The sequence below is a fragment of the Macrobrachium nipponense genome, chromosome 33 (genome assembly GCF_015104395.2).
Source record: "Macrobrachium nipponense isolate FS-2020 chromosome 33, ASM1510439v2, whole genome shotgun sequence".
NCBI lineage: Eukaryota > Metazoa > Arthropoda > Malacostraca > Decapoda > Palaemonidae > Macrobrachium > Macrobrachium nipponense.
The window spans coordinates 24,585,222-24,599,519 of record NC_087219.1 but is presented as its reverse complement, the minus strand read 5'-3'; the positions used below and the strand labels follow the sequence as shown (position 1 = coordinate 24,599,519).

Sequence of the window (14,298 nt, the reverse complement as noted above, 5' to 3'; positions counted from 1 at the left end):
AAAATTCTACCTGCTGGGGAAGAAGAAAAAACCGAAGTCACCGAACTCTCAATTGCCGATCCCCACACTTCACTGAATGAAGTGGAGAATGTTAAAGAAGAATGCCTCAAAGAGAGAAAGGGGAAAGGAAGGAAAAATAGACGCAGAAATAGGCAAGAGAGACAGCAAGAGGGTCTTGAGGAGAATAGTCCAGTCTTAGAGGATGGGTTACCAGAAGAAGGTGAACCCAAAGAAAGTTGTGTGCCTACTTCACTGAATGAAGTGGAGAATGTGAAAGAAGAATGCTTCAGAGAGAAGAAAGGGAGAGGAAGGAAAAATAGACGCAGAAAGAGGCAGGAGAGACAGCAAGAGCGTCTTGAGAAGAAAAGTCCAGTGTTAGATGATGGGTTACCCAAAGGTGAACCCAAAGAAAGTTGTGAGACACCCCCAGTCGATGAGGACAGAATTCTGCCTACTTCACTGAATGAAGTGGAGAATGTGAAAGAAGAAGGCTTCAGAGAGAAGAAAGGGAAAGGAAGGAAAAACAGAAACAGAAAGAGGCAGGAGAGACAGCAAGAGCGTCTTGAGAAGGAAGACACCATTGTTTCAGAAGCAGCCGCCAGACCTGAAGTGGAAGACGGTGAACCTGAAGAAGGAGGATCTGGAAGTCCAAACCTTTCAGATGAGGACGCATCACTACCTGCTGGGAAGGTCGACGTGGAAATGGCCCAACTATCCATTGCCAATCCCATCAACATCATCTATGATGTGGAACAATTGGAAGAAGAATGGATAGAAGAGGAGAGGAAAGGAAAACGGAGAAACAGAAGGAGAAAGAGGCAGCGAGACCAGAGTGAAGATTATGCGCCTGTGAACAGTGAACCTGAATCAGAAGTTGAAGAAAATTCAATAATAGAGGACACTGTAGAAATGGAAGACAACAACGAATCACACGATGACAGCAAAGAATCAAAGTATTGGGAAGACTCAGAAGATGAGGAGTTTTCAGAAGAGCAAGATGAGGAGGACGAGGATGTCTCAGAAGTAGAGGATGAGGAGGACTCTGAAGAGGATGAGGAGGATGAGGAGGACTCTGAAGAGGATGCAGAGGACGAGGAGGACTCTGAAGAGGATGAGGAGGACTCTGAACAAGATGAGGAGGATGAGGAGGACTTTGAAGACGAGGAGGAGGCTGTGGAGGAATCAGATCAAGAAGAAGAGGAAGAGGATGAGAACTCAGAACATAAGAGGCCTAAAGTTAAAGCTAAAGCTAAAACTCAGGCTCAAGAGTATGTATGGCGGATTCCAGGGTTACCCAGGAAACGAATTCCGGGACTACAGAAGATGAGGCCGCCAAATCCGCAAGCGAAAAAATGCCGCAAGAAGACGAAGGAGCAAAAGAGCCAAATGAAACAGGCTCGAAAAAAACAAGTCCATCAAAAGGTTACAAGGAATCAGTTCCAGCGAGGAGGAAACAGATGGTGAGGGACGGACAAGAGTTAAAACGTCTGGTCCTGGACTTAGCTTGCGGGTGACCAAGCCTGGCTTTCCCCACCAAGGCAGGTGCATGGACTACACCAACAGAGGCCAGCAACTGCCCTTCCCCACCAGGGCAGGCAGATGGACTCCACTAGTGGGACCAATGGCTGGTTCCCCCCAATCAGCCATTGTCTCCCACTGACGGACTCTACCAGCGAGGACCAGTGGGTACCCTTCCCTACCGAAGCAGGCGGACGGACTCTACCAGCGAGGACCAGTGGGTGCCCTTCCCCGCCAAGGCAGGCGGACGGACTCTACCAGCGAGGACCAGTGGGTGCCCTTCCCCACCGAGGCAGGCTGACGGACTCTACCAGCGAGGACCAGTGGGTGCCCTTCCCCGCCGAGGCAGGCGGACGGACTCTACCAGCGAGGACCAGTGGATGCCCTTCCCCCCCGAGGAGGAGGCGGACGGACTCCTACCAAGCGGGACGCATTGGGTGGCCCTTCCCCGCCGAGGGCACGACGGACTCTAACAGCGATGGACCAGTGGGTGCCCTTCCCCACCGAGGCGGCGGACGGACTCTACCAGCGGAAGGAACCCCCATGGGTGCCCTTTAACCCCAGCCGAGGCAGGCGGACGGACTCTACACGAGGACCAGTTGGGTGCCCTTCCCCCAACCCGAGGCAGGCGGACGACTCTACCGCGAGGAACCATTGGGTGCCCTTCCCCACCGAGGCAGGCGGACGGACTCTACCAGCGAGGACCAGTGGGTGCCCTTCCCCACCGAGGCAGGCGGACGGACTCTACCAGCGAGGACCAGTGGGTGCCCTTCCCCACCGAGGCAGGCGGAACGGAAACTCTACCAAAGCGAGGACCAGGTTGGGTGCCCTTCCCCGGCCCGACCGAGGCAGGCGGACGGACTATACCAGCGAGGACCATGGATGCCCTTCCCCGCCACCGAGGCAGGCGGACGGACCTTACCAGCGAGGACATTGGGTCCCTTCCCCCCGAGGAGGCGGCGGACTCTACCAGGCGAGGACCAGTGGGTGCCCTTCCCCACCGAGGCAGGCGGACGGAACCTACCAGCGAGGACAGTGGTGCCCCTTCCCCACCGGAGGCAGGCGGACGAAACTCTTACCAGCGAGGACCAGTGGTGTCCCCCCCACCGAGGCAGGCGGGAATCGGACTCTAACCAGGGGACCCCATTGGGTGCCCCGCCCCACCGAAGGCAGGCGGACGGACTCTACAGCGAGGACCAGTGGGTGCCCTTCCCACGAGGCAGGCGGGGACGGGGACTCTTACCCCAGCGAGACCAGGGGTGCCCTCCCCACCGAGGCAGGCGGCGGACGGACTCTTACAGCGAGGACCAGGGGTGCCCTTCCCCACCCGAGGCGGCGGCGGGACTCTTACCAGCGAGGAACCCAATGGGTGCCCTTCCCCACGAAGCAGGCCGGCGGAACACCACGGACTCTACCAGCGCTTCGAGACCAGTGGGTGCCCTTCCCCGCCGAAGGCAGGCGGACGGACTCTACCAGCGCTTGTCGAGGGCCCCTTCCCCCTCACTTCGGCTGGGGACGGGCAGCCTCTCCTGGACCCTGCTTGTCCGACCCTTCCCCCTACTTCGGCTTGGGACAGGCCCAAGCCTCTCCTGGACCCCAAACCCCCCCCCTTGGTCGGAGCCCTTCCCCCTTACCTTCGGCTGGGGACGGGCAGCCTCTCCTGGACCCCCGCTTTCGAAGCCCTTCCCCCTACTTCGGGCTGGACGGGCAGCCTCTCCTTGGACCCCCGCTTGTCGAGCCCTACCCCCTACTCTTCGGCTGGGACGTTGCAGCCTCTCCTGGCCCCCACCCCCGCTTGTCGAGCCCTTCCCCCCTACTTCGGCTGGGACGGGCAGCCTCTCCTGTACCCCCGCTTGTCGAGCCCTTCCCCGCCCCCCTACTTTCGGCTGGCGGGCCAGACCTCTCCTGGGACCCCCGCTTGGTCGAGCCCTTCCCCCTACTTTCGGCCTTGGGACGGGCAGCCTCTCCTGGCCCCGGCCCCTTGCTTGTTCGAGACCTTCCCCTACTTCGGCTGGGACGGGCGATCCTTCCTTGCCCTCCCGCGTTGTTTTCGAGCCCTTCCACCTACCTTCGGACTGGACGTGGGGCAGCCTCTCCTGGACCCCAAGCTTCGTCGAAGCCCCTTCCCCCTTACCTTTTTAAGGCCTTGGGATGGGCAGCCTCCTCTGGACCCCGTTGTCGAGGCCCTTCCCATCCACTTCCCGGTGGGAAGGCCAGGCTATCCTGGACCCCCGTTGTCGAGCCCTTCCCCCTATTTCGGCTTTGGGACGGCAGGCCTCTCCGGGACCCGCTTGGGTCGAAGCCCCTTCCCCCGGCTTTTGCCTGGGACGGGCCCCAGCCTCTCCTGGACCCGCTTGGTCCGAGGCCCATTCCACCCCCCTTTTGCTTTTGGCCTGGGATGGGCCAGCAGCCCTCTCCTGGATCCCCGCCTTAGTTCGAGCCCTTCCCCCTGATTTGCGGCATTGGGATGGGCAGCCTCTCCTGTAACCCCACCGGTCCGAAGCCCTTCCCCCTATTTTCGTTCGGCCTGGGAATGGGCAGCCTCCTACCTGGAACCCCACCGGTCGAGCCCTTAACCCCCAGATTCTTTCCCGGCTGGGATGGGCAGCCTCTCCTGGATCCCGCCAGTCGAGCCCTTCCCCCTATTTCGGCTGGGATGGGCAGCCTCTCCTGGACCCCACCGGTCGAGCCCTTCCCCCTATTTCGGCTGGGATGGGCAGCCTCTCCTGATGGACCCCACCCCCGCGTTCGAGCCCTTCACCCCCTATTTTCGGCTGGGATGGGCAGCACCTCTCCTTGGGACCCGCCCCCCGGTCGAGGCCCTTCCCCCTTCATTTCGGCTGGGATGGGGCGCCTCTCCTGGACGCCACCGGTTCGAAGGCCCTTCCCCTATTTCGGCTTGGGATTGGGCAGCCTCTCCTGGACCCCGCCTTGTCTAGCCCTTCCCCCTATTATATTTCAGGCTGTGGGATTGGGCAGCCCTCTCCTGGAACCCCGCTTGTCTAAGCCCTTCCCCCTATTTCGGCTTGGGGATGGGCAGCCTCTCCTGGACCCCGCTTGTTGAGCCCTTCCCCCTATTTCGGCTGGGATGGGCAGCCTCTCCTGGACCCCGCTTGTCTAGCCCTTCCCCCTATTTCGGCTAGGATGGGGGGCCTCTCCCGGACCCCACTTGTCGAGCTCTTCTCCCTATTTCGGCTGGGATGGGCAGCCTCTCCTGGCCCCCTCCGGTCGAGCCCTTCCCCCTGCTTTGCCTGGGATGGGCAGCCTCTCCTGGACACCACTGGTCGAGCCCTTCCCCCTATTTCAGCTGGGATGGGCAGCCTCTCCTGGACCCCGCTTGTCGAGCCCTTCCCCCTGCTTTGCCTGGGATGGGGCAGCCTCTCCTGGACCCCGCTTGTCGAGCCCTTCCCCCTACTTCGGCTGGGAGGGGCACCCTCTCCTGGAGCCCGCTTGTTGAGCCCTTCTCCCTATTTCGGCTGGGATGGGCAGCCTCTCCTGGACCCCGCTTGTCGAGCCCTTCCCCCTGCTTCGCCTGGGATGGGCAGCATCTCCTGGACACCACCGGTCAAGCCCTTCCACCTGCTTTGGCTGGGAGGGGCAGCCGCTCCTGGACCCCACCGGTTGAGCCCTTCCCCCTGTTTCGGCTAGGATGGGGAGCCCCTCTTGGCCCTCACCGGTCGAGCCTTCCCCCCTGCTTCGGTGGGGATGGGCAGCCTCTCCTAGACCACACTGGTTGAGCCCTTTCCCCTGTTTTGGCTGGGATGGGCAGAGTCTCTTTGGCCCGTGCTTGGCCAGCCCTTCCCCCTGCTTCGGTGGGGATGGGCAGCCTCTCCTTGCCCCTGCCGGTCAAGCCCTTCCCCTTGCTTCAGTGGGATGGGCTACCTCTCCTTGCCCCCACCGGTCGAGACCTTCAGTCTGCTTCAGTGGGGATGGGTAACCTCTCCTGGACCCCGCCAGTTAAGTCCTTCCCCCCTGCTTCTGCTGGGATGGGCAGCCTCTCCTGGACCCCGCCAGTCGAGCCCTTCCCCCTGCTTCATCTAGGATGGGCAGCCTCTCCTGGCCCCCGCCAGTTGAGCCCTTCCCCCTGCTTCATCTAGGATGGGCAGCCTCTACTGGCCCACGCCAGTTGAGCCCTTCCCCATGCTTCGGCTGGGATGGGCAGCCTCTCCTGGCCCCCGCTTGTCGAGCCCATCCCCCTGCTTCGGTGGGGATAGGCAGCCTCTCCTGGCCCCCGCCGGTTGAGCCCTTCCCCCTGCTTCGTCTGGGATGGGCAGCCTCTTCTGGCCTCCACATGTCGAGCACTTCCCCCTTCTTCGGCTGGGATGGGCAGCCTCTCCTGGCCCTCACCTGTCGAGCCCTCCCCCTTGTTTTTGTGGGGATGGGCAGCCTCTCCTGGACCCCACCGGTCGAGCGCTTCCCCTTTCTTTGGCTGGGATGGGCAGCCTCTCCTGGCCCCTGCCAGTCGAGCCCATCCCCCTGCTTCGGCAGGGTTGGGCTACCTCTCCTTGTGCCCGCCGGTCAAGACCTTCAATCTGCTGGACTCCGCCAGTCGAGCCCTTCCCCCTGCTTCGGTGGGGATGGGCATTCTCTCCTGGCTCCCGCAGACAGGCGGATGGACTCTACCAGCAAGGAACAGTGTGTGCCCTTCCCCGCCGAGGCAGGCGGATGGACTCTACCAGCGAGGACAGTGGGTGCCCTTGCCTGCCGAGGCAGACGGACAGACTCCGCCAGCGAGGACCAGTGGGTGCCCTTCCCCACCGAGGCAGACGGACGGACTCTACCAGCGAGGCCCAGTGGTGCCCTTCCCCGCCAAGGCAGGCAGATGGTATTTACCAGTGTGGACCAGTGGGTGCCCTTCCCTGCCGAGGCGGGCGGACGGACTCTACCAGCGAGGACTTTTGGGTGCCCTTCCCTGCCGAGGATGGCAGACGGACTCTACTAGCAAGGACAAATGGGTGCCCTTCCCTGCCGAGGGAGGTGGACGGACTCAACCAGCGAGGACCAATGGGTGTCCTTCCCCACCAAGGCAGGTCGAAGGACTCTACCAGCGAGGGCCAGTGGGTGCCCTTCCCCACCAAGGCAGGCAGATGGACTCTGCCAGTTGGGCCAATGGCTGCTTTCCCCCAGCTAGCCATTACCTCCCACTGGTGAAGTCCACCTGCTTCGGCGGGGATGGGCAGCTTCACCTGGCCTCCGCCAGTTAAACACTTACCCCTGCTTCGGGGGGGATGGGCAGCCTCTCCTGGCCCCCACCGACCGAGCCCTTGCCCCGGCTTCAGCGGGGATGGGCAGCCTCTCCTGGCCCCCACCGACCGAGCCCTTGCCACGGCTTCAGCGGGGATGGGCAGCCTCTCCTGGCCCCCACCGACCGAGCCCTTGCCCCGGCTTCAGCGGGATGGGCAGCCTCTCCTGGCCCCCACCGACCAAGCCCTTGCCCCGGCTACAGCGGTGATGGGCAGCCTCTCCTGGCCCCCGCCGGCTGAGCCCTTGCCCTGGCTTGGGCGGGGATTGGCAGCCTCTCCTGGCCCCCACCGGTCGAGCCCTTCCCCCTTCTTCGGTGGGGATGGGCAGCCTCTCCTGGGCCCCGCCGGAGGAGCCCTTGCTCCGGCTTCAGCGGGGATAGGCAGCCTCTCCTGGCCCCCCCCGGCCAAGGCCTTGCCCTGGCTTCAGCGGGGATGGGCAGCCTCTCCTGGCCCCTGCCGGCCAAGCCCTTGCCCCAGCTTCGGCGGGGATGGGCAGCCTCTCCTGGCCTCTGCCAGCCGAGCCCTTTCCTCGCCTTAGGCGGGGTTGGGCTGCCTCTTCTGCCCCCCGCCAGCCAAGCCCTTGCCCCGGCTTTGGCGGGGTTGGGTTGCCTCTCCTGGCCCCCGCCAGCCGAGCCCTTGCCACGGCTTCGGTGGGGATGGGCAGCCTCTCCTGGCCCCCGCAGGCATGCGGACGGGCTCTACCAGCAAGGACCAGTGGGTGCCCTTCCCCGCCGAGGCAGACAGACGGACTCTACCAGCAACGACCAGTGGGTTCCCTTCCCCGTCGAGGCAGACAGACAGACTCTACCAGCGAGGACCAGTGGGTGCCCTTCCCCGCCAAGGCAGGCGGACGGACTCTACCAGTGAGGGCCAGTGGGTGCCCTTCCCTGCTGAGGCAGATGGATGGGCAGCCTCTTACCTCTGCCAATGGAGCACTTCCACCTGCTTAGATGAGGATGTGCAGCCTCTGGCCTCTTCCGGTGGATCCCTTCCACCTGCTTTGGTTGGGATGGGCAGCCTCTGGGTTCTTCCGGTGGTGGGCTAGGTTAGGTTAAGGGACCTTGAATTTTTTCACTCGTATTCATATTAATGTGAAATGGTAGTTTTTTCATCCGTAGAGTATACCTTGAGCCAAAATGGGGTTGGGTATTTTCAAGGGAGTCGAGTAAAACCATGGTTCTCCTATCCTAAGAGTTTTTCATGAGGCAATTTGGGGTTCTTTTTTAAGTAGAGCGAAATATTTGGTGTTTTTCCTGTGCGGTTGTTAATGGTCAACGGACGTGAGGTTAAGATAAAGCCGACCTTATGGAGTTTATCACCGGTGAGCCAAATTGGGGTCAGGTACTGAGGTTGAGTTGAAATGAGGTCTTTTACCTTACTTATATATGAGTGTGTGTGTCCGTACGTAGCATGAGATGGTCTGGAGACAATAATAAAAATGGAGGAGAAACAGCTGGTCAGAAATGTTCAGTAGATATGAAAATGGCAGGCCGAAGACCAGCTGGAAGGTCTTTTTAATCATAGAGAACGGTATAGATGAAGACCCAGCCCTCATGGAAGTTCAGACAGAAAGTACCCTTGACTGAGGACAGCAGAGAGAATTTCTTTTGTATTCTCAGTAGGAGGGTGGTTGTACAGAAAAGAAATTAATGACGAAGCACTGTCTCATTCATCCATTAACTATTGAAGTAGAGATTAACCCTCAAAGCAAAAGAAATTCTACAACATCAGCCCCTTCATATATGAATGTTCAACTTCTCCTTGTTCACAGATCCGCTGGAGCTGAGTTCAGACACGCTCTTCCGCCTCCTTCGCGCCAACTTCGTGATGGATTCCTTCGACCCAGACGACGTGGAATGGTGCAACACCGTCTACTGGATCGGTGAGTGAAGTCAGGTCAGGTTGGGTAAAGTCAGGATAAGCTGAATCAATGGATCAAGTCCTGCATTTGTGCAGTGCTGCAACACCTTTACTGATGTAGTAGAGGTCGTGTTCTGACTTTTGCACCCTGAAAACATGAACGTATGTGTGTGTGTGTGTGTGTGTGTGTGTGTGTGTGTGTGTGTTTGTGTGTGTGTGTGTGTGTCTAGAAAAGCTTGCCTAACAACTTGGCGTAATCACAAAGAAAACAATAACGAATCATTTTCATTACTTTTGGATTATTGTTTGTATACGCTAGAATTGTGGATTGTTGAAACCATAACGTTAAGTGGTCACGACAGTTATAATTTGTATTATTGCTAATAACAGAAATCTTAAATATAGTTAAAATTGACATTATCCTTTATTGCTAAATGTAAAAATTCAGCATAAATTACCTTCTTTTCCTCAACAGCAGCTATTGTTATGCTATAATTATCATAATAATCTGTGGTCTTCTTTGAAGTCGCAAGAATTATTATTATTATTATTATTATTATTATTATTATTATTATTATTATTATTATTATTATTATTCAGGGCACAAGGGACACGAAGTGATAACTCGAGAGATTGCCAAAACTGCAGAGAACTGGATGATTGAGGCGTATGCAGTTCACGACGAATATGGACTGACCTTCACTTCGAAAGCAACTGTGGTAAGATCTCTCTCTCTCTCTCTCTCTCTCTCTCTCTCTCAGGTGGGGTATTATATAGGAACAACCTCTATTAATCGTACTAATAATACAGCCAAGAATGTGATAATACGTAAGTAAAATGTGAACAATTGATAAAAGGAATCAATAAAATAGAACAAGTAATGAAATGAATTAAATTAATGTCTGAAGTAAATTGTATTATGAATCTTTCGCCATTTTTTTAACCAGGATTTAAGAAGTGAGATCCGTCGCAGCAACTTTCACAAGAGTTAGATCCTTTGTGGTGGTTAGATTTTGTAAAACTTGTGTCCTTTGAGTTGAGTTGAATATAGATATTAGGCCAAAAGCCAAGCACTGGGACCTATGAGGTCATTCAGCGCTTAATGGAAATTGACAGTAAAAGGTTTGAAAAGTGTAAAAGGAAGAAAACCTCAAAGCAGTTGCATTTTGAATCAAGTATTAGGAGAGGGTGGAAAGTAAGACGAAGAAAGAATATGAACGGAAGTACAGTAAAAGAAACGAAAGTGGTTGCAGCTAAGGGCCGAAGGCACACTGCAAAGAACCTTAAGTAATGCCTATAGTGCTCTGCATGAGGTCCACTGACGCCACTACCCCACTACGGGTTTGTGTCCTTTGTCTTAGCAATTTGTCCAGGTGTTAGATATTTTGACAAGTCAAGTATTTATTAGCTGCGTTCTTTGTCATCGCAAATTTTTAATGGTCATATTATTTGCCACACCAAATCTCTTCTTTTTCATGACAACTTGAAATATTTAGGTCTTTCTTATACTGACTTGCATGAAACCTGTATCCTGTGTCATGGTAGCTTTTAAAAGATCACATCTGTTGCCATGGCAACCTCTGCAAAGGCTACTTCCATTGCCGTGGTAGATTTTGATTGCATAGCGGTCTTTTGCAAGCCAACTTTCCAAGTGGTCAGTATCTTCTGTCCGAACAAAAATTAAAGAAATTGTGTCTTTTCGTTGTGGTATCAACCGTGCATTTGATGTCTAGACCTGTCCCTTACGACGCTCCTGATTGGCTGTTGATAAGCCAATCACAGGGCTGGAAACTCTCAGTCTCTCACGAGAGTTCACATGGGTAGGATGTGCCACCTCTCCTAAGGTATACGTTTGAAAGACTTATCCTTTAGGAGAGGAGGAACACACATCCTGCCCATGTGAACTCTCAAGAGAGACTGAGAGTTTCCAGCCCTGAGATTGGCTTATCAACAGCCAATCAGGAGCGTCGTAAGGGACAGGCCTAGACATCAAATGCACGGTTGATGTGAATCTACTATAGTCTGTTCTAGTGTTTCAAATATGTCGCTGCAACTTCTTTCATGAAAGAAGTACCTTCGGCATGGCAGTTTTACGTCCAAAAAAAAAAAAAGTTTCTATGGCAATGCAACTTTTGCCAAAGAGGCTGCAGTACGTCCTTTGGACGTTTGTTTTAATTTATTTTTATCTATTCGCTTGTCTTATATATTTTGATTTATCACAGACTGGCATTTTGTTCCACATGATAAGGTTTGCATGATTAATATAATTATGAACTCAATTTTATCAGTTAGGTTTGTCAGCAGCAGCAGGAAAATTAAGCCAGCCTTATGCTGGCACGGGCTCTTGCTTTTCAGCAGCCCGTAACCGTTAATTCAACAAACTGTCCATGTAAACACGACCATTCGGCTCAATTGAAACACTGGGCCGAAAATGAAAAGGTATTAGTGGGAGAGAAAGTGTTCTAGCAGTGAGTCCCAGTCAGTAGGAGGACGTGGGAATGAAAAGATAACATTGAAAGTTGGAGAAATACGAAGGTTTGTCGTTACCAAAAGCCAATGTTTTTCCGCAACAGACTAATGACTCTTTTCATCCTGACATAACTCATCTTTTCTCCAACAGTTCAACGGAGATCCTCCATTCTACATCCTGGCCGAAGGTCCTTCTGTGTGCAGGAGAGGCGAACAGGTAAGTTCTAATTAAATGAAAATTTATTGAGTCATTGACTTCCGGCTATCAACCCAAGATAGTATGGGCTCGAATCCTGATCAGGATAGGTGAATATACAGATAGTCAAAGTTAAGCTGCCATATGCCAGCACGGGCTCTTGCTCCTGGGCAGTATATAGTGATTATCATATATTAGCAATTAGATGAAAGTTAATCGAAATTTATTATGAATTCGGTATTAATATTTGAACATCTAAAGATGCAAAGTGCAAATGTAGTCTCTCTCTCTCTCTCTCTCTCTCTCTCTCTCTCTCTCTCTCTCTCCAATACATATATAATACACACACACACACACACACACACACACACACATATATATATATATATATATATATATATATATATATATATATATATATATGTGTGTGTGTGTGTGTGTGTGTGTGTATGTATGTATGTATGTATGTATGTAATTACCATTTCGCGTAACAGGTATCGATTCGCGTGATGGTGTTCAACCTGATGGAGACGACCATCCAAGCGATGCTGCTCATCCACGACAGTCCGGACTACCACTTCATCCACGTGGAGACTGGAGGCCGAGTCCAGCACTACAGTCCGAGGACTTCGTCTGGGCAACACCATCACCTCCTCTTTGTAAGTGACAGAAATGTGAAGAGTATGTTAGTACTTTGAGAAATGCCCTTAATACGCAGGTATGTGTCTTTAATACATGGATAAGTTTCTTAAGTGCATTGAAAAGTGCCCTTAATTCATGGAGAAGTGTTCTTACTACGTGGAGAAGAGTCCTTAATTCATGGAAACGAGTCTTTAGTGCATGGAAAAGTGTCCTAAAGGCATTGAAAAGTGTCTAATACATGGAGAAGTGTCCTAAAGGCATTGGAGTGTCTAATACATGGAGAAATATCTATAATACATGGAGAGGTGTCTTCAGTACATGGAGAAGTGTCCTTAATACATTGAAAAGTGTGTATAATAGAGGAGAAGTGTTTGTACAAAATGTACGTAACACTTGAGCTTAGCTCTCGTCTTTATTGTTTGATATCCCATCATTATAGACGTGGTTCATTTTTTTTAAAAATCCAGATTGAATGTCAAGGGTAAGATGCAGGTAGGGTGTCATTTGGTTTGGGCTAGGGAGCGGGGGCCCACTTGACCACCATCAAGACATTGATGGCCCGTCCAAGACATGGTTTGCCCCCTAGGCTTTGTAATAATAATAAATAAAATATATTATATGGGTGGATGTGGCACACCTGTTTGCTGCTTTATTAACTCGATACAGCCCTTTTATGGCTTCAAAATGTGGAAAAATTTCTATACATTCCTCGGGGGACGGTGGGCCCCTTACATCACCCTCCCCCCCCTTAACCCCAGCTGATAGAACTTTCATCGCTCGTCACCCACCTATACCGTTAGTTCTAAACTTTTGCTCCCCACCACACCTCCTACCCCACCCCGATAAATCTTGAATGACGTCACTGGGTGCAGGTTAGAAGCTGCGAAATTGTTGCTAACTGTAAGATATCTATGAGATATTAAAGTACAGGCTGTAATGATGGGTCTTTGTAGACTTATTAGAAAGGCAGACAGACCTCCTGAATGTTTGACCGAGGAGCCAATTTATTCCTGCCTTCTGCTGAAGGTCTTGTGAATTCTGGTGTTTCGTTTTTTTTTTTTTATTTGTACGCCCTCATATTTATTTGTTTATCCACTTTTACTGCAATAAGTCTCTCTCTCTCTCTCTCTCTCTCTCTCTCTCTCTCTCTCTCTCTCTCTCTCTCTCTCTCTCTCTCTCTGCAGGGAAATGTCCCGTTTGTTGAATCTGTCCATGAGGGTATTCAGATGGAGATTTTAAAAAAAAAATCGGTTAAATTGAGGTGCTACTGTATGGGCGCCTTTACACCCATGTAGATCATGATATTCTCGTTACAGATTGAAGGTCACGGAGCTGAGGAGGTCATGATCCCAGTGGCCATCAAGAAGCAGTCGGGCACAGTGGAGGTCACCATCGACGCGATATCCCAGATGCGACAAGACTCGGAAACGTGGGAGATTGAGGTTATGGTAAGGTGGATCCCTTCGGGTTTTTAGAGGGAAGTGACTGAAGAATAGATGAGATTCTAGCATAGTTGAGGTTTTAGGAGGTTGATTGGGTTTATAAGAGGGTGGCGGGGTTATGTTAATGTTTTTTGAGGTTACGCTTGATGATTGAGGTTGTAACAAATACCTTAATATTAAAGGTGATGTGCTTGAGATTATGGCCAAGTTCTAAATGAGTAATTGAGGTTATAATTCTTTGGTTGTGGTTATAGTGGTGCATGTGATGTTATGGTAGGATTGTTGTTGTCATGATTAGGGTGATTAAATTATAGCAAAATTATAGTTGACATTGTAGGATAGTATTGAAGTTACGTTAATCCTATTGAGATTACATCACTAAGTATATTAATGGTCTTTATTCGTCATTCCATCACAGCCAGAGGGCGTGCCGGTACGTAAACACACCTCTCTGATGCTGGACCTCGAAAACCGTGCCATGGTGTACGAATTCCTGGACGTGATCGTGGAAGAGAGTCCTATCATCCCCTTCAGCATCCTCAGGAGGTTCATCTCGGGTTCTCCTGCAGGAAAGATCTCTGTCTCAGGTGAGACTAAACTTTACAAAGTAAATAAATAAACTGATATTACTGGCTTTTGTAAACTATCTTCATATTCTGATTCAAAGCGAGTTTATCAGGCATAATAAATCGTAAAGGAATGCTTCATAAATTTGTACAGGACACCAAATTTTCTGCAAATTTAATCCGTTTTGGATGCATAAGTAATATAAATCAGAGGTTTTCGGCGCCAACTTATATTCATGAAATGTGTGAAGACTTTTTATAGATATAAACACCATTGTATAGCTCATTTTTACTAATGTAAATACAGATATACACATTTCCTTCACTTACAACAACTAAAGGAACTGTATTCAGGATACGCC

At 52.4% G+C, this 14,298-nt stretch overlaps 1 protein-coding gene across 4 annotated transcripts in view; it reads left to right on the top strand.

Moving 5' to 3' along the window:
* Positions 1-14,298, top strand: part of LOC135203025 (thioester-containing protein 1 allele R1-like) — a 405,497-nt gene that overhangs the window by 369,742 nt on the left and 21,457 nt on the right. For all 4 annotated transcript variants that reach the window (XM_064232597.1, XM_064232596.1, XM_064232594.1 and 1 more), the window contains exons 20-25: positions 8,533-8,643; positions 9,222-9,340; positions 11,242-11,307; positions 11,781-11,945; positions 13,245-13,376; positions 13,789-13,957. In XM_064232597.1, coding sequence (XP_064088667.1) covers positions 8,533-8,643; positions 9,222-9,340; positions 11,242-11,307; positions 11,781-11,945; positions 13,245-13,376; positions 13,789-13,957 — 762 coding nt within the window. The remainder of the gene's footprint in view (positions 1-8,532; positions 8,644-9,221; positions 9,341-11,241; positions 11,308-11,780; positions 11,946-13,244; positions 13,377-13,788; positions 13,958-14,298) is intronic.